Raw genomic sequence first — 18,521 nt, forward strand, 5'->3', positions numbered from 1 at the left:
CCCTGGGTCCTCCTCCCCAAACCCCCCCAAGAAAGCACAGGGGCCTGCAGGCTGCCCAGCAAGCAGAGCCCACGCCACCCAGTGCCCAGGCCACCCCAAGTGAGCCCAAGTCTTCCGTCCCCGATACTGGGACCCCAAGCCCAGCCTCCACCCCTCAAGGGGTTAAACCAGCGTCTTCCTCTACTCCCCTGTTTATGCTCANGAGAAGCCTCAGCCCGGCCAGGGAGGCAGTCACCTCCCCTGTGGGCGGTCCCCCCAGCTCTCCTGGGCCGGAGGGCACCACTCTTCTTCGACAGGGGCTCCCTCAGAAACCCTACACCTTCCTAGAGGAGAAAGCCAGGCAAGTGGGTCCGGGGAAGGGACAGAGGACAGAGGGGCGAGTGGGCGGGATGCAGGGAACAGAGTAATGTGGAAAGATCAGGTTGCCCAGGGCAGGAGTGGGGAGGGACTGAGATCTGGGTGCCTGGCATAGTAAACTCAGATGGTCTCTGCCAGGCACTGTGCTAAGCTCTTTAACCACAGGATGCCATTTAATCTTCATGACCCTGAGAGACACAGAGAAAGTACATTATTATCATCAGCCATTTCACAGCTAAGAAAACTGAGGTTGGAGAGGTTATAGGATTTTCCTGAGGCACAGAGACAGTGAAGTTGCAGAGCTGAGACTCCAACCCAGGTTCCTGGGATTGAACTTCAGAGGCCACGCTCCGAACTGCTGTGTACTTGCTGCCAGGGGGTCCCTGCTCCCCCCACCTCCTTTCCTCTGAGCACGTGGTGTCCCCCCATACATAGGGGCCGCTTCGGTGTAGTGCGTGCGTGCCGAGAGAATGCCACCGGGCGGACGTTCGTGGCCAAGATCGTGCCCTATGCGGCTGAGGGCAAGCGGCGCGTCCTGCAGGAATATGAGGTGCTGCGGACACTGCACCATGAGCGGCTTATGTCCCTGCACGAGGCCTACATCACGCCGCGTTACCTCGTGCTCATCGCTGAGAGCTGCGGGAACCGGGAACTCCTCTGTGGGCTCAGCGACAGGTACCTGGGCGTCCTGGGGGAGCAGGGAGTCGGTGGGGGGTGGGGAGCTGAGCTGGGATGTCAGCTGCTCCACCCCCCCACCCCAGGTTCCGATATTCAGAGGACGACGTGGCCACCTATGTGGTGCAGCTGCTACAAGGCCTGGACTACCTCCACGGCCGCCACGTGCTGCACCTGGACATCAAGCCCGACAACCTGCTGCTGGCCCCTGACAACGCCCTCAAGATTGTGGACTTCGGCAGTGCCCAGCCCTACAACCCCCAGGCCCTGCGGCCCCTGGGCCACCGCACAGGCACGCTGGAGTTCATGGGTGAGGGCGCCATGCCAGCCAAGGGTTGGGGTGCTACCCAAGGGGTGGAAACCAGGGCTCCCTCCGCTTCACTCACATGTGTGCCATTATCAAATGCTTACTGTATGTGAGCAATGAATTCAGTCCTTTCCATGGATTTTCTCTTTTCTTTTCTTTTTTTATCTTTATTTATTCTGAGAAACAGAGAGAGTGTGCAAACGAGCATGGGTTAGGGAGGGGCAGAGAGAGAGAGAGAGAGAGAGAATCCTAAGCAGTCTCTGCAGCACAGAGCCCGACGCAGGACTCGAACTGACAAACCGTGGGGTCATGACCTGAGCCGAAACCAAGAGTCAGCCGCTTAATTGACTGAGCCTCCCAGTCACCCCCATGGATTATATTTTTGGTAGCCCTAGAGATTGGCATAACATTGCCCCCGTTTTACAGATGAAACAGAGGTGCCGTGAGGTTAAGTATTTGTCTGGTATCAGACAGTTTATAAATGGGAGAGCCAGGATTTGGTAAAACTGGACTCGAGAGGAGATCAATTATTAATATATATAAATAAGGTAAACCAGCTACCATTTAGCTGCCTACTAAATACTTTATGTTCGTTTTCTCTATTCCTTGGAGCTAGTCTACAAGCCACGCTTTACAGAGGAGGAAATGGAGAGCCAGACAGGTTTAGTACGTTGCCAATGTCCCATGGCTAGAAGGGACAGGCCTGGGAGTAGAGCCAGCCTGGCTGATTTCAAAGGCTCTTAACCTCGGTGTTGGCCACGCTTTTTGTGAATGGGCGCCCTACCTCAGGGCTGATCCGAGGGAGCTAGTGGCCCTGGTGTCTGGTTCCCCTGCAGTTCTGGGGACCCCACCATTCAGTACCTAGGCCGATTCCTCAGGGGGCCCGCATCTCCGCTGGGGGGCCACCCCCACTCCTGTCCTACCCGCTGGATCCAGGGCCTGCAGCTCTGGTTGTACCCATGGTCTGTGACCTGGGCGTTGTCCTGCTCCTCGAGCCCCCAGGGGCCTCCCTTGTCTCTCCCGCTCCCCTGCCATCAGGAAGCTGGTTCAGCTTGGCCTCTGTCCCCTGTCAGCTCCTGAGATGGTGAAGGGAGAACCCATCGGTTCCGCCACGGACATCTGGGGAGCTGGTGTGCTCACCTACATCATGTGAGTGCCCCTGGCTGGGACCCACCTTCCGCTTCCATCCCTCCCCACCACTCACAGCCTCCCCAGCACACCCGTGTACACGCCCAGCACACCCATGTACACGCCCAGCCCAGGCCCAGTAGACCTACCTCTGAGCACTGTGCCCCTCTGAACCCCCACGCTAACGTTCCCCCTGGGACTGTGAACTGACCTTTGGTCCACATGGGTCAGCGGGACTGTCTCCACAACAGGCTCAGTGGACGCTCCCCGTTCTATGAGCCAGACCCCCAGGAAACAGAGGCTCGGATAATGGGGGGCCGCTTTGATGCCTTCCAGCTGTACCCTAACACCTCCCAGAGCGCCACGCTCTTCTTGCGGAAGGTCCTCTCCGTACATCCCTGGTGAGTAGGCCCCACAATCGCCAACCCTCCCGGCATCACCTGCCCCGGGGCCTCAGACCACCCCAGCCAAGCCCGAGCCAAAGCCCCCCCAGTTCCTCCCCGGCCACTGCTCACACACTGCTACTACTAAATGGTTGTTTTCCCCACCCCTGGTGCCTGTAAGCCAGTGAGGTAGGCAGAATCACCATCCCCGTTCCAGAGCTGGGGAAACCGAGCCCCATAGTCGGCTCACTTAGGGATGGGAATCCAGGACTGGGACTTGGGGCTGCGGGAGTGGGGAGCCTTCCAGGCTCACCGTCCCCATCCCCGGCTGGCCTGGCAGGAGCCGGCCCTCCCTGCAGGACTGCCTGGCCCACCCGTGGCTGCAGGATGCCTACCTGATGAAGCTGCGCCGCCAGACGCTCACCTTCACCACCAACCGGCTCAAGGAGTTTCTGGGCGAGCAGCGGCGCCGCCGGGCCGAGGCTGCCACCCGTCACAAGGTGCTGCTCCGCTCCTACCCAGGCAGCCCCTAGCGGCTCGGACCACAGCCTGGCCTCGGGCTTCAGCTCGGGGTTCCACTGAGGCCACGGGACATTCCAGGGCCCATGCCGAGCCGGGTGGGCCCAGGGCTTCGGACACCAGCAGTAGCAACATCCAGCCGGGCTATTACCTCACGGACCTGGAGGGAGAGAGGCCCCGGGCTTTGCCGATGCCACCCCGGCCAGAGCCAGAGGGGCAGACCCATGGGCCAGGCTGGGCAGGGGTGGGGGCGCAGGGGCAGGGAAGCAGGAAGAGGGGCAAGAAGGGAATGGATAAGAGACAAGGAAAAGAAGCCAAGGGACAAGGAGAGGAGACTCTAGGAAGGTTCTAGGGGTAGAGACAATGCAGCCAGCGGGGGGACACCAACTGAGCAGGGTGTGAATAGCTGGAGAGGAGGAAGCGGAAGGAGCCCAGCGTGTCAGGGCCATGGGCTGGAAGTTGAGTGTTGGTGGAACAGGGACAGGATATGGAGACAGTGCTAGGGAGCCAGAGCCAGCATGTGAGGGAGGGCAGCGAAGTGGGGGAGGGAGAGGAGGGGACTCAGGTGGGGTGGGCTGGAGTGGGCCAGCTGCCAGCATCCCAGAAGGAGAACCGGGAGTGCTGGGGCCTAGAGGCAGTGATTATCAGAGCCAGTGCTCCCTGTGGATGCAGCTGAGAGCATTCTGCTGGCCCGAGGATGTCCCCGCTGCCCCTCTGTGGCCTTCACCCTTCTTCCCATTCATATTTATTTATTTATTGACTTTTATGAAATTTCCCTTCTATCCAATTCCTATTGCCCGTGTTGTCCTGACCATCCCCCCAGCCGTCCAGCTGTCTGTGCAGCTGTCTGTCTGTCTGTCACAAGGAAAATAAAAACGGCAAGCAGCAGGACCTATGTGTGGTCAATGGGGAGGGATGACTGGGGGGACAGTGTGCTGGGGCTGTTGGGACAGGGGCATTTCAGCCTGCTCTTGGCCAGTGAGAGCCGTGGTAGGACATCTAGCATCTTAGGACCATGGCTCCTGACCCTGACCCTCCTGGCCCCTCATCTTTCCCTTGTTCTGCCTCTCCTTCTGAAGTTTCTGGAATCCTGGCAGGACCACTGACTCCCTACCACCACCATCTAACCAGACTCTGGTGGCCCCCATCTCTTCTCCCATATTACCTCACTGCCCCTGGGAGGATACTGGGCTCTGGAATGTACCAGCCCACATCCCCGGGGCTGGCTTGGCCTCATTCACTCTGCCCAGGAGACAGGCCAGCTCGTCCCGACCCCTGGAACAGAAGGGGTTTCATCAGGATAATTGGCAAGATCGTGACAATGGTATGAAATGCCACAGAGGAAACCAGGACACGCTCCAGCTCTGTGCTTTTGTGCTAGAGCACCAATCGGGCACGTGGGGTGCCAGCTGCACAGGCTGTGGCCAGCGTGGCTGCTGAGATAGGGCCACAGATGAGCATCTTCCTAGAGCCAAGGGGCACATCAACCTGGATCTTCTTGTCCCCGTGGCATGTGAGAGAGTCTGATGGGTGCTGAGGCCCCTTGACCTTAGCTGCTCCCCTGGAACACTGCAGAATGATCACTGGGTCCTAGAACTGAGCTGCTCTGCCCAGAGCTGAAGGGGGAGGAAGGAGCCAGTTCTTCTTGTATCCAGGGAGGCTGTTTCCCACCTCCTCCCTACCTTGGAAACTCTGTTCTCGGCAGAGTGAAAGGAATTAAAGTCTCCTCCCATCATGAGCAGAGAGAGGTAGCACTGGTGTGTTGCTGACTGCGGATGGGGGCCCTTTGCCTGTGCCCTAAACAACCTTTCGCCCAGCCCAGCCTCTCTGGCTTCTCAGGAACCCCAGAGAAGAGGCAAGTCCCATCATCATAAAATAACAGGATGTTCAAGCCAGCTGGAAGGGACTACAGAGATGTCTTGCCCACCTGTCATTTTTGCAATGAAGATATACAGTTTGCCTGTGAGAGTCTTTAATCCCCTACTCACTGCAAGTGTTTTCATACAAAAATGAGGTGCCTGAACTCATATCTTGACAAATGGTAAAATTCCTCTCCCGTCCCCACTCTGATCTTGAGTTCCCTTCCCATCTCCATTGAAAATGGCATGTGAACTGCTTGTTCCAAACCCGGAGGAGCAAAGGTAATTTATGTCAGCAGAGCTGTGTCAAAATTGCTCTGATCAAAAGGTGACAGTGCTCCACACCTGGGCGGGCAGTTACAATGAGTGGAAGCAACGTTCTACCTGGTGCCCTGGGCTGGGTAGACTGGACTCCAGGCAAGTGCCAGCAGGGTTAATTGAACCCTTTTCACCCAAGCTGTCTGATGCCCCTATGCACTCGTTTATGACCCTAAAAGGGGCTTGGGCAGACCTAGAATTGGGGAATCGGCATTAATGCCAATCTCCCTGGACAGTGCAGTGGGACCCAGGGTCCCAGCCAGACCCTGTCACGTCACATGGAAGGAAGTGAGTGGGACTGGGGTGGTAGAAGGGGGTGCTGTTCTCAAAAATCTTTACCGTTCCCTCTAGGTTTATCTCAGCTGACCGCCAGGGGGCACAGTGCGGAAATGCCAACCCTAGACTCCCAGGGCCAAGGGAGTAAGTGTTCCAGATTGGTCCTGACAGCCACACTGCCCTCTCATAATTGGCTGGATGGACAGTGAAGTACCCCGCTACTCTAGCTTCATTCAGGGACACCCCCACAAACACTCATGCCCAGTGTCCTGGGAAGGGCATGTTGTCTGTCTGGGGACTGACCAGAGTGTAAAGCTGCCCCAGCTGGGAGCTGAATCTCTTGTCAGCCTGGGCCCTCATCTGGTCCTCCCAGGAGTGGGATGGTCACCCCCTGCCCTGGGAAGGGATGGGGCCGCATCCAGCTGCCCAGCTGTCCAGGTGCTGACATGAAGCGCACCCCAGAGCTGCTCGGGTTTCCTCCCCGGGGCCTGCCCCAGGGGCTGAGCCAGCATCCCAACACATCCTCAGGCTAAATAAGGAGCCAGCTTGGGTCAGTGGGCGGGGTTGGGGTCCCCGGGGGGCTTGGGGCAACCACGCCAAACAAGGCAAGGAGGGGAGCGATGTATAAAACCGTGGCCCTCAGCTGAGCACCTGCTCGTGCCCCTACTGTGCCTTCCAGAAGGGCTCTGTCCCACCTCCTACCCAACTAGTCGACCCAAGTCCTGAAGTCGACCCGCCCACGGTGAGTCCCCATCCTCAGTCCAGCCCAGACACTCCCATCCCCGAGAATGTTCTGAACTGACAGGGGAAAGGCTGAAAGTCAAATTCTCTGTGTCAGCCTAGACCTCACGTTTGTTTCGCGCTCCCCAGATGTCCAAAGCAGCTCCCGCCAAAAAACCAGCGGCTGCGGCCCCGCCTCCGGGATGTACCCTGGATATCAACGACCCCCAGGTCCAGCGCGCAGCCATTCGCATCCAAGCCTCTTACCGGGGCCACAGGTGAGGGGGAGCCCAGAACCCTCAGGAGGAAGGGAGCTGGAGTTGCAGAAAGAGCCCTGCTGCGTGGGGGATGGAAGCTGAGCACAGTGTTAGAGACCGCTGGGGTCACTGGACTTAGAGGAGAGCGGTTAGTGAGGTGTGGCACGGTGACAGACAAGAATAAATCAGTTCATCAGGATAACACCCCAAGAGCAGGCTCCCTCCGAACCCACCCCCACATTTAAAGTTCTAGTGGACCGAGTGGGGAGGGGGCAGGGGGCAAGGGACTTGGTGCCGGCGGTCCAGACCCGCGTCGTGGGGGCTCTGGGCCCTGAGCCGGCTCTCTCACAGGTCCCGGAAGGAACTTCGCGAGAAGGGGCCACCACGGGTGCTGGAGCCACTGAAGGACGTGGTGCTGATCGAGGGCAGCGCGGCCAAGCTGACATGCCGCATTTCGGCGTTTCCGGACCCATTCATCCGCTGGAGTAAGGACGGCAAGGAGCTGCGCGACGGGCCCAAGTACCGTTACGTCTTCGAGGACCCTGACGTGGTCGCCCTGGTGGTGCGCGACGGCGAGCTGGCCGACCTGGGCCAGTACAGCATCAACGTAACCAACCCCTTCGGCCAGTGCTCTGACTCGGCGCGCATCATGGTGGAAGGTAAGCGCGCCCCGGGAGCCACCACGCGGCGCAATGCGTCCAGCGGCGCGTGATCCGTTGGGCTTACGGAGTCCCGGTAGGGTTGGGGGCGCAGCCTGCTTCAGGAGCCCTTCCCACCCAGACGGAGAGGTCTGCAGTGGGCTTCAATCACTCCACACGAGGGCCCCAAGGTCACATTGAGCCAGAGGCAGAACCAGCGTTAGGGCTCAGGTCTTCGAGCTCCAACCGAGGGCAATTTCCACTACCCGGAGCTGTATCCCAGGCACCGAGAAGTGTAAACATCCCCGGGCTTTCACTCGTAGTATCTCTTTTGATCCTCCATTCCCACCGTGGGAAGTTGAACCGGCAGCTACTAGCCGGGTTTAACAGCTTGGGGAGATGAGGCCGCAGAGAGGCTACAGACTTACCCAAAGTCACACTGCGAGTTTAAATCCATCTCGTATTTAGTGCCGGGTATTATCTGGGGAGGTGATGGCCCTGCTCCGCCTCACCCCTAGGTGAGGTCGCATGCCCTTTCTCTTCTAGTCCCTGCGAAGATTCAAAAGGGACCGGACAACACTAAGGCGCGCAAAGGCGCCACGGTGACGCTGACTGCGGAGATCATGGGAGAGCCTGCGCCCGACGTCGGCTGGACCAAGGACGGGGAGGACATCGAGGAGGATGACAGGCGAGGGCGGGGACCCGCCGCTGGGGCGAAACGGGACCCAGAAAACTGGCGGGAGTGGGCCGGGGGCGGGGGACGCGGGGCGAGCGCCAGAGCTGGCTAACCAGCCCGGCCCCGGGCGCGCGTAACCTGACCGCGGCCCGCCCTCCCCACTCCCGCTCTCCCCGCCAGGGTGTTCTTCGAGATCGGCAGTACCACCACGACTCTGACCATCCGCCGGGCCACGCCCGAGGACAGCGGCAAGTACGAGGTGTACGTGGAGAACAGCCTGGGCATGGACCAGAGCTTCGCTCGCGTGGACGTGGCCTGAAAGGAACGCTCGGACATTTCGCCCTGGCTCCAAGCCCCGGGGTGGGTGGGACCGACAACCCTCCTCCATCTTGCTTAATAAAGCGGCTCTCTCTGACCCTCCGCACGTTCTGTTCTTTGGAGACGCCGTTTCTTTATCCCTGCACTCGCACCCACGCTTACTCCAGACTCACACACCAAGGTGTCAGAATGTTGGGAGAGTGACTGGCCCAGTGCTTTATTTTACAGACTGTAAATCCGAGACAAGCTTTCTCTCGCAGTGCGAAGCTCCTTCCCTTCCCAGCCGGACAGTCGGAGGAGCTTATGACTCCGCCTTCTCTTTTTCTGAGTGCCTCAAGCCCCACCCACTCGCGGCGGCTGGAGGCTCTCGCCACGCCCATCTCAAGGCTGGCCACACCCCCTCTCGTCTCTAGCCCCGCCTCTCCGCGATCCTGTTCTCTGCTTTGGCGGCTACTGCTGGGCCCATTCCTGGACAGTTCGGGGTCCTAATCTTAGCTTCCAGCCTCTGCCTCTTAGGCCCCACCCTTCTCTTTAGTCACGCCCCTGATCCCTTGGCCGCGCCCCTTCTCCTCCCATTAATCCCACCTCCCTCCTCTTTCATAGAAGCGGAGGGGTAAAGGGGAGGGCTATGGCAGGGAAGATCTTAAGAACTACTACTCCCGGCATACTCCGCGAAGGAGTTCTCGCGAGTTGCGAGAAGACACGTGCGCGGAAGGAGCAAGCGATAGCTGGCAGCAGAACTGGAATAAAGGGACCTAGTAGTGGTAAAGGGAGCTGATGGAGGGGTGGCAAAAGGGGTAGCGGGAAGAGGACCGCCCCTAGACCGAGGGCTGCGCGGAGGTCCCGGCTGGCCTTTCGGAGGTCTGCTCTTGTGTTAGCCCCGCAACCGCTGGCTACGCAAGGCTAGGGTTTGTTAGACAGAGTCAGTTGTAGGGTTCAGAGGGTCAGCAGTCAATCCTCCGAATCCAGTTTCAACCCCTGTCGCCAGTATTGGGACTCAGGGGGTAGTAGATTCCGTGTTTGAGATGCCAAGGAAGTAATGTCTTTTGTTTCGGGATTTATCACCTAGAGGTTAGTCTTAGGATTCAAGTTCAGCATATAGAGGGTTTTTGCACGTACTTGGGATTCATCAGATGCGGATCAGTGTTACCTTATTTCTAGGGATTTACTCTTAGGATTGCAGTTAAATATCTAGGGCATACTCAGGATTTGAGATTCAGTATTCAGGGTTCACTCTTGGGATTCAGGGCTTAACGTGTCCAACATAAGAATGTAACAACTGGAAATCATTGGGTTTGGGGCTTCGGGTTCGAGGTTTGGGGTCTAAGAGGTCTATTACTGAGTTTCTTAGTTAGCTAAATTTGTTTATGGCCACAGAGAAGCCTGTTGGATCAAACTGCAAGGTGTGAATTTCAGGATTTAGGAGAAACCACAGCGGGGTTTTAAGGTCAATTGGAATCTGGGTTGGATTTGACATGTATGGGACTTGTGACGTGTTGTGTCCAGGGAAAGACTACATTGAATTTTGGATTTACATCCTGTGAGAAGGCTATTTGGGGTTTGGGGTTTGCTTGGGATGTGAGTGGGGTTCTTGGCTTGGGGTGTGAGATCTGAACCTGATTTCTCTGTTGGGGTTTGAGGTTTCAGTAGCAATTGCCATCATGCTGAAAGCTGTGATCCTGATCGGAGGCCCTCAAAAGGGTGAGGAGCCCCGGGAAAGGAGTAGGGAGGTTGGGCTGGAGCGGTTGGTGGAGCAGAGACCGAGGGAGGGAGGCAGGAAGCTGAAATGGGCTTCTCTCTCCTCCCTCAGGGACTCGCTTCAGGCCTTTGTCTTTTGAGGTGCCCAAACCCCTGTTTCCAGTGGCAGGGGTCCCTATGATCCAGCACCACATTGAGGCTTGTGCCCAGGTAACCCCAGAGGCTCCCCACTCCCACCTCACTTCCTGCTCATCTCCTTCATGTTGTATGTCCCCCTTTCCAATCACATCCTGTTCCCACCAGGCTTTGCTCCAAGGACTACCACTTACAAATGACAGTGTGAACGGTGTCCCTCGAAGTTATGCAGTGCAACTGCCCTGCTGTCCTTCCTAATCTGGTCTCTCATCTGGCCTCTTCTTGTTTAGATTTCACTCCTATTTTTAAAGCATGGAGTGTGAGAACACGCAGGAATCTTAGAGACCATTTAAAGCTGTAGCGTGAGGAACCTTAATGACGGCACTCAAACCCTTGCTCACTCTGGAGCTAATTTCTGTCTTGCTTTTGGCATTGGGAATGGCAGGGTTTTATCCGAATCCAGTCTCTGCCTGCTCTCAGGACTTGAGTAAATTTCCCCCCCCCCGCTTCGTGAGCCTTGGTTTCCTTATTTGTCAAATGGGGTGATTAAACCTACTTTGTGGGGTGACAGAGCTTAGAGATGAGGTTGGTAAAGTGCCTCGAACAAAGTAGGCACTTGATAAATGGCACCCTTATCTCATGCTGATCTCATGCTCAGATTGTCAGATAATAAATATGGGGGGAAATGAAAGGATTATCATTTCATGCAACCTGGTGGGCAGAATCTTTCCTAGTGTGATTGATCCTCAGATGCGGGATTGGGGTGGGGGGAATAATAAAATAATAAAAGATTGAACGACCAAGGGGCAGACTTCCTCTAACTTCCGTTTTGTCTGGAGGAGAAATCAGGCCAGAGAGGTAAAATGAGTGCCCAGGGGCCCCACAGCAGAGACCAAGAACTGTGGTCTCTGGACCCTGGGACAGTTCCAGAGGATCCCCCAACATTCCCTCCCATCAGATTTTTTCTTTTTCCGCTTGTTCTCAGGTCCCTGGGATGCAGGAGATTCTGCTCATTGGTTTCTACCAACCTGATGAGCCCCTTACCCGGTTTCTAGAGGCTGCCCAGCAGGAGTTTAACCTTCCCATCAGGTGTTTGGGCACACGTGCCATATGGGGGTGGGCACATGTGCCGTATGGGGGTGGGGGACGGTGACCTAGGCCACAGAGTGCTTGTGAGTGGGTCGAGTCGGTGTTGACCAGACTTCACCCTTCTATACTGGGAGGTTTCTTGTTTGGGCCTCTCGGAATCCCTGAGTATGTTGGCCTTAGGCAGGTGTACTCCTGGGCGCAGAAGGGGTCAGATGCCAGGCTCAGGTTATCTGCCTCCCTTTGATCTCACCAGAGCTGGCTCTGGGGTCCCTGGGGACAGGTACCTGCAGGAATTTGCACCCCTGGGCACAGGGGGTGGTCTCTACCATTTCCGGGACCAGATCCTGGCTGGGGGCCCTGAGGCCTTCTTCGTGCTCAACGCCGACGTCTGCTCCGACTTCCCTTTGAATGCTATGTTGGATGCCTTCAGACGCCAGCCTCACCCTTTCTTGCTCCTTGGCACCACGGTGAGGGGGCCAGAAGGGCTGGAGGGTGGAAAGGGGGTGATCCAGAGAAGGTTCTGGAATGCAGAGTGTAGGGGAGGCAGGGGCAGCCCAGGGGGCGAGAGTGGGAACCAGCAGCAAGAGGGAAATAAATGTGCGAGAAAGAGAAATCGCAGCAGTAGCAGAGGTGGTGAGGTGGCGGTGGAGACCCTGAGCCCTGTGGCTGCCTGGAAAGAAGGAGGGGGAGGGCAGCTGTCAGTTCTCCCCCTGCTGAAGGCCTGTCAGTGGCAGAAATACGTGTCAGGTGCCGCAGAGGAGGGAAAGCAAGCTAGAAAACAGACCTTGCTGCCCGGGAGCGGGCAGGTCATTTTGGTGTGTCTGTCTTTCAGGCTAACAGGACACAATCCCTCAACTACGGCTGCATTGTGGAGAATCCACAGACACACGAGGTGAGAGCAGGGAGGGGGCTTGCTGGGTTCTTACTCTATGTCATCATTCCCCCACCCCTCTGCCTCTGGAGAATGCTGGAATGCTGGTTGTTTTTTTTTTTTTTTAAGCAATTTATTTATTTTGAGAGAGAGAGAACGTGTACATACACACACACACACACACACACACACACACACACACACACACGTGGGGGAGGGGCAGAGAGAGGGAGAGAAAGAATCCCACCACGCAGGTGCCATCTTGTCAGTGCAGAGCCCGATGTGGGGCTCCATCCCGCAAACCGGGAGATCATGACATGAGCTGAAATCAAGAGCCGGGTGCTCAACTGACTGAACCATCCAGGCACCCCGAGAACGCTAGTTGGGCCCCAGGGCTGTCCCACTGGTGGGGCATACCCTTGGCTGTTCGTCTTTGGTCCCTTCTAGAGAGATTGGCAAAGCGCTAAGGAGTTTCATTTCCCTGGGGTCAGTGCCCTGACTGATGTATGCGCAGGGTGCTATGGGAACACAAAAGGAGGCCCACCCCAGCCTTGCCTGGGTGGCGGCAGGGAGAGCTCCCTGAAGGAGGCAAGCTCTGAGCTGACTTAAATCCACATAGAGGAAGGAGGAGACTGGAAGGCATTGCTGGTAGGGGTCTGAACGGCAAAGCAGAGGCTGGCTGTCCTTGTTTGTGAAACTCCCGGCCCCTGAGCCCAATTGACTTTCACACCGACCTTTAATTTGCTCGAGCTTTAGTATTAAAAATACAGCTCAACAGGCACACACACGTATACATACACACATACACATAAATATGTGTGATTTTTAAGTTTTATGCTAGGCAGCAGCTAGATGTTAGAGAGACTGAGCCAAAGAAATATAATCCCTGCCGCTCCGGCACCCCCAGTCAGTGGGAAACACAGGCACAACTCAGACATTGCAGATGACACAGGTGGCTCAGTGCGGTGTCGCCAGAGGCCACGGGTGCCCAGACCTGAGAGGCAAACTGTGGGGCAGGACTAGATTAGAGGCAGTGGCAGTGTCGACCGGGTTTTGAAAGCTGGGTTTTCTAGATGAAGAGCTGAGAAAGGGCATTCCAGGCGCAGGCACGCGGTGGCATTGAATTGTGCTCCGAGAGTGCTGGGAGGTGGGGAGGAGTGGGAAGGGAAAGGCACGAAGTTGGGGACTTATCTTGAAGGTGAAGGGCAGTGACTGACTGCATTTAGGAAGACTGCCCTGGCAGCAGGGAGCTCCTGGAGATCTGAAGGTCTCAGGGGGTGGTGACAGCGGCTCCTCCTCTACCAAGCCCAGCCTGCTCTGTCCCCAGGTCCTGCACTACGTGGAGAAACCCAGCACTTTTGTTAGTGACATCATCAACTGCGGCATCTACCTCTTTTCCCCAGAAGCCCTGAAGCCCCTTCGGGATGTCTTCCAGCGTAACCAGCAGGATGGGCAACTGTGAGGCGGGCCCCATGGCCCTGTAACCCAAGTACCACCCCGTCCTAGACCCCCTCACCCCCTCACTCCCACCCCCACCCCCCAGTCTCTGCAGGCTCCATCTCTACCCGCTCACCTTCCTCCTCCCTCTTCCTTTCCTCTTGTCATCCCCAGCCTTGCCTTCCCAGTCCCTCCCCTTCTAACCTCATTCTGTCCCTCTTCCTTATCCATCCCAGTTCCTCCTCTGTCACTGCCTGCCCACTCCCCTTCTGGTCCATTTCTCTCAAGCCCTAAGTGTCCCAGAGATGTCTTTCAGAACAGAAGGCAACACACACACTTGGGCGCACACACGCTTGGGTGTGGAGACATGCGGGGAGGTTGGGGGGGGAGACACACACACACAGACACATACTCTGTCAGGCTGAGCTCCCCTCGGAGCATAGTGCCCAGAGTCCTGCTGGCCACAGTCTCCTCCCCAGGTCATCCTTGTAGGCCCAGGACCTGTTTCCCCCACCCCCACGGGTCCTGCCCTTCACTCCTCCCTCCTCCTCGCCTGGCCCCCCATCTCATGCCTCAGTCTCTCACTTCCATCCATCTCTGCATTTCTCTCCATCTCTCCTGGCCTCTGTCTGTTTCTGCTGAGCTGGCATCTCTACCATCTCTCTCTCTCTCTCCCTCTTTTTCTGTGACTGTCTCTGCCCTCACCAGCTGTCTTCCTCTGGGGTGAGTGTCTGTGTTTTGTTCCATCCCGTGAGTGGGAGGGTAGCCGGAGGTGGGGTTTGGAGGAGTGAACAGGGAGGAGAGGAGGAAAACGGGAGGAAGCTATGTCTGGGTGAATTCCTCAGACATGGGGCAGAGATGGGGTATGGGTCCATGCCTGGGGATCCCCTGGGGGGTAGCACCCTAGCTAGGGGCGGGAAGGTGATGTGGGCAAGGGCAGTCAGAGTCTCCTGGGACATAAGCATCCCGTTGGAGAGGATCGGACCAGACCTGGAAGGGGGGTGGGATTCCCTCAGATTCCTATCCCTGAGGGGCTGCGTTGGTCTCCCAGGCCGGCTCAGCCGGGGAACTGATGCCCACGTCCTTTCCTCTCTGCCAGGGAGGACTCTGCAGGCCTGTGGCGGGGGGCAGGCACCATCCGCCTGGAGCAAGATGTATTCTCGGCCCTGGCTGGGCAGGGCCAGATCTATGTACACCTCACCGATGGTATCTGGAGCCAGATCAAGTCTGCAGGGTACGTGTGCCTCTGCGAGGTGACTGGGGGTTGAGACTTTCGGGTGGCCGGCACCTGCTGGGCCCTGAGCTCCTCTTCCACTTCGTGGCCCCTCCAGCTCAGCCCTCTATGCCTCCCGCCTCTACCTGGGCCAGTACCAGCTCACTCACCCAGAACGCCTGGCCAAGCACAGCCCAGGTGGTCCACGAATCCGAGGTACCCAGCCTGCCCCCTTCCTCATCTTTACCCCCAACCCCAGCCCCTTGTATCCTCTGAGCCATGACTCCCAACCTCAGATTCAGAGGTGAAGACTCAGTCCCTGCCCTGGTTTAGGGATTTGCCCCCAGGTCTTCTCTTCTGCTTCTAGGAAATGTTTACATCCACCCAACAGCCAAGGTGGCCCCATCGGCTGTGGTAAGTGGTGGGCCAGGCTGTCCGGCTGGGTGGGGTGGTGCCAGGCACTTCTGAGCGCAGAGTGCTGGGCGCCATGTTGTCAGTCCATTGTGTGGCCACAAGCAGGTCCCTTCCCCGCATCTGTTCTATGATGAAGGGGTTGGATTCGGGTTTCTCCAAGGCCCTCCAGGGCTCATAGTATGTATTCCTCTCCACAGCTGGGCCCCAATGTCTCCATCGGGGAGGGGGTGACTGTGGGCGAGGGCGTGCGGCTCCGAGAGAGCATAGTCCTCCATGGAGCCACGCTGCAGGTAGGTGGCTGGGCACACGCAGTAGGGCGTGGCACCCCGAGGCTGGAAGGGAGGGGGTGATTCCCCCAGGNCACACTGTTGTGTTTGGCAGGAGCATACGTGTGTTCTGCACACCATCGTGGGCTGGGGGAGCACTGTGGGGCGCTGGGCCCGTGTGGAGGGTACCCCCAATGACCCCAATCCCAACGACCCCAGAGCGCACATGGACAGTGAGAGCCTCTTCAAGGATGGGAAGCTGCTGCCGGCCATCACCATCCTAGGTATGGCTTCCTAGGGGATGGGGGGGCCATGGAAAACCTCCGCGGTGACAGCTTTGCCCTGTGGGGAGCACGCATGCACGTGCATGTGTGTGTGCACGCGCATGTGTGGGTGCACATACACGTGCGTGTTTACTCCTTTAGCAAACATTCACCAAGTGCTTGCTGTGTGCCAGGCCCTGATTTGAGTCACTAGGGGCAAGAGGCCAGGACACAGATGGGCCGGGAGGGATCCCTCCCGAATGGCAGTGGCCCCAGCTCCTGGCCTCTGGTCTCCCCTCCCCGTGGCTTCCTCCTGGTGCCCTCTTCCCCCCTGCAGGCTGCCGCGTCCGGATCCCTGCTGAGGTGCTCATCCTGAACTCAATTGTTCTGCCACACAAGGAGCTGAGCCGCAGCTTCACCAACCAGATCATCCTCTGAGGGGGGCTGCCAGAAGGCCCCCAACTCCTGCCCACCCCCCTCAAGGCTACTGCCCGCACGGCCGGCCTCTGTCCAAAAGGACCAGAGGAAGCCAGGCAGGCTCTTCACTTGTCAGGAGCAACGTGGGTGGCCGGTCTCCCCGGCCTCCCTCCTCACTCCCTAATAAACCCCAGTGAACCTTGGAGCCAGCACGGACTCCCGTTTGTGCCTGGGCTGGGAGGTGGGGGTGGGGGCAGCAGGGGGGCAGCTGAGTCAGGCCCCCCCCCCACATTAGCATTTAAATTGGAGTCATCGCTGCCGGCTCATGAATAATGAATCTGGAGTCCTGGTAAATCTCCCCCTCCCAGTGCCTTTAGCCTCCTGTGCTCCTAGGGAGGAAGGCCCCCAAGGCTCCCAGCCTGCCTGGCCCCCGCCTTTACCCGCACTCCAGCATTGCTGGCTTGCCAGCCTCCCAGTTCCTCTTCACTGGCCCTGGCTCCGGCTCTGAGTGGAAGGATTCTGAAGGGAAGGGTGAAGGATTTCGGTTGGGCCATGCGCGGGGTGCTGGTGGTGGGCTCAGGGACGCCTCAGGCCTGAGATTGGATCACCCGGTGGTTGCTTTCCTGTTTCGGCCCAGCCCAGCTCCAGCCAGTTTTCCGCTTTGCCAGCTCCATCTGCTCCTAGCCTCTTGGCGGGGTGGGGGTTTCTCCCCGCCCGAGGCCTGGTTGGTGTCTGTCTCCTACTCCCCTGGCAGGTGGGACAGACCTAAACTGGCGCCGGAAGCACAGTGGGGTCCCCCTCGTACTGGGAGGCGAGGGGCCCTGGCCACCCTCCCGCCACCCTGACTCTGCCCTTTGGGAGGTCTAAGCCCTCTCCGCATTCCTGAAGCCCCAGAGAAACGCAGCCGTCTATCACGTTTGCCCGTGACCCCCATGTGCACCTCTTGGTGCCCCCCCTCTTTCCCCAGCTGTGGGTGCGGAGCTTAGTTGCCAGATGAGCTGGTAATGATCGTAATCTGCTAATTGAGAGGAATCTAATTACCCAAAGAGAATGGGGGGGCAGGGCGTGGGTGGGAGGGAGGAGGGGGTCCTGGCAGCAGGCAGGGGTGGCGGGCGGCAGGGTGCCGGCGGCCTTGTCATCAGCACCAGGGTCTGGCACAGAGGCCAGGCTTTCAGAGCTTCAGAGCTGGGCACTTAGGAAGATGTGCTTTCCCCAGAGCTGGGCTGAGGGAAGTGTGGGAACTTGGACTAGAGGTGACCTCCCCGTGCCCTCAGGCCCGGCAGGCTGTATGAGAGCCTGTGTGAAAGGAGCCAGGTTTCAGCAATCCCGACCTCCAGCCTGCCTGACTCAGCCCCTTTCCCATTTCTGGTCTCTGCCTCCGGCCCAGACCTTCCATTATCAGCGTGGGCTGGGAGGGAGCAGCAGATGCCTATGCTAGGCCTGGGGTCAACTCCCTGGGGGAGCCGGGAGAGAGATGGGCTATGGGGCTGGGGACTGGGTCCCTTCCCTGCCCTCCCCCCAGTCCTGACCCTTCTGTTCCAAGTGGTTGGCAGAGGCCATAGCAGCTCCATCATAAATATGATAATTTAATTATTTTCTCAGCAAAACACCGTGAAATCCAATAAGTCTGTGTCAGGCCCTGGCCCCCGGGACACCCCTCCGAGGCCCAGTGGGGGCGGGGAGAGGCACTGGAAGGGGAAAGGGTCAGTGTTTAAAGTGTTGGGGGGGCTAGTGTAGCTGAGATCCTTGTAACATGCCCCCTCCCACCAGGCTGCTGTGTGTGTGCTCAGGCAGAGGTGGGGGTCCAGGAAGGAGTTGTAATGCCCTCCACTCCCCTCCAGCCTTGGTCCACCCCGGGAGGGACCCAGCATCCAGTCCATGTCTGACGGCAGAGCTCAGGATGTGGGAGCCCCCTTCACCACCTTTAGGTCTTCGTTGGCCCTGTACGAGTAGGAGCCTGATGCCCCCCCCAAAGGGTTTGAGAAGGGAGAATGGAGGGAGCTGGGGTGGGAAGTGGGGGTGAGNCCCCTCCCCCTCTCCGGAAAGCAGGCACAGCTGGGGCCCCGCCACATCTGCCGCATCAGCACGGAGCACAGCTGGGTGTGCCCAGAGCTGCGCTCCCCAAAACACAAAGGGGAGGGCGGGGGGCCAAGGAGAGCCCAGACCCCTGAGACAGACACACTGACACCTCTGCCAACAGACACATACTCCTGAGGCGAAGCTACACCCACCACCACACACGCTCCCTCCAGTGCAGACAGGAGAACTGACAAACACGCAATTACTC

The 18,521-nt window shown here is 58.1% G+C and overlaps 3 protein-coding genes across 4 annotated transcripts in view; all 3 read left to right on the plus strand.

The window, feature by feature from the left end:
- LOC144218610 (striated muscle preferentially expressed protein kinase-like) overlaps nt 1-3,899 on the plus strand; it is a 42,761-nt gene extending 38,862 nt beyond the window's left edge. The window contains 6 exon segments of the mRNA XM_077748549.1: nt 1-340; nt 793-1,032; nt 1,119-1,342; nt 2,413-2,488; nt 2,719-2,868; nt 3,191-3,899. The exon segment at nt 1-340 is cut by the window's left edge and continues 84 nt beyond it. Coding sequence (XP_077604675.1) covers nt 1-340; nt 793-1,032; nt 1,119-1,342; nt 2,413-2,488; nt 2,719-2,868; nt 3,191-3,383 — 1,223 coding nt within the window. The 3' untranslated portion in view covers nt 3,384-3,899.
- A 2,793-nt stretch (nt 3,900-6,692) lies between these two features.
- On the plus strand, nt 6,693-8,528 carry SPEGNB (SPEG neighbor). The gene is made up of 4 exons (XM_077748656.1): nt 6,693-6,820; nt 7,151-7,458; nt 7,984-8,125; nt 8,294-8,528. The coding sequence occupies exons 1-4, from the start codon at nt 6,693-6,695 to the stop codon at nt 8,430-8,432; spliced, it is 717 nt and encodes a 238-aa protein (XP_077604782.1). The 3' UTR covers nt 8,433-8,528.
- Nucleotides 8,529-9,150: 622 nt separating this feature from the next.
- Nucleotides 9,151-16,439, plus strand: GMPPA (GDP-mannose pyrophosphorylase A). Of its 2 annotated transcripts, XM_077748620.1 has the most exons (13): nt 9,533-9,834; nt 10,072-10,132; nt 10,242-10,339; nt 11,250-11,353; nt 11,634-11,820; nt 12,186-12,245; nt 13,552-13,682; nt 14,761-14,895; nt 14,993-15,090; nt 15,242-15,288; nt 15,486-15,578; nt 15,670-15,838; nt 16,155-16,439. In XM_077748620.1, exons 1-13 carry the CDS (start codon nt 9,799-9,801, stop codon nt 16,253-16,255), a joined length of 1,320 nt encoding a protein of 439 aa, XP_077604746.1. In that variant the 5' UTR covers nt 9,533-9,798; the 3' UTR covers nt 16,256-16,439. The 2 variants fall into 2 exon arrangements, with proteins under 2 accessions (XP_077604747.1, XP_077604746.1); XM_077748621.1 differs by lacking the exons at nt 9,533-9,834; nt 10,072-10,132; nt 10,242-10,339 and adding an exon at nt 9,151-9,195.
- The last annotated feature ends 2,082 nt before the right edge of the window (nt 16,440-18,521 follow it).

This window comes from Crocuta crocuta, unplaced genomic scaffold (genome assembly GCF_008692635.1).
Source record: "Crocuta crocuta isolate KB4526 unplaced genomic scaffold, BGI_CrCroc_1.0 scaffold229, whole genome shotgun sequence".
Lineage (NCBI taxonomy): Eukaryota > Metazoa > Chordata > Mammalia > Carnivora > Hyaenidae > Crocuta > Crocuta crocuta.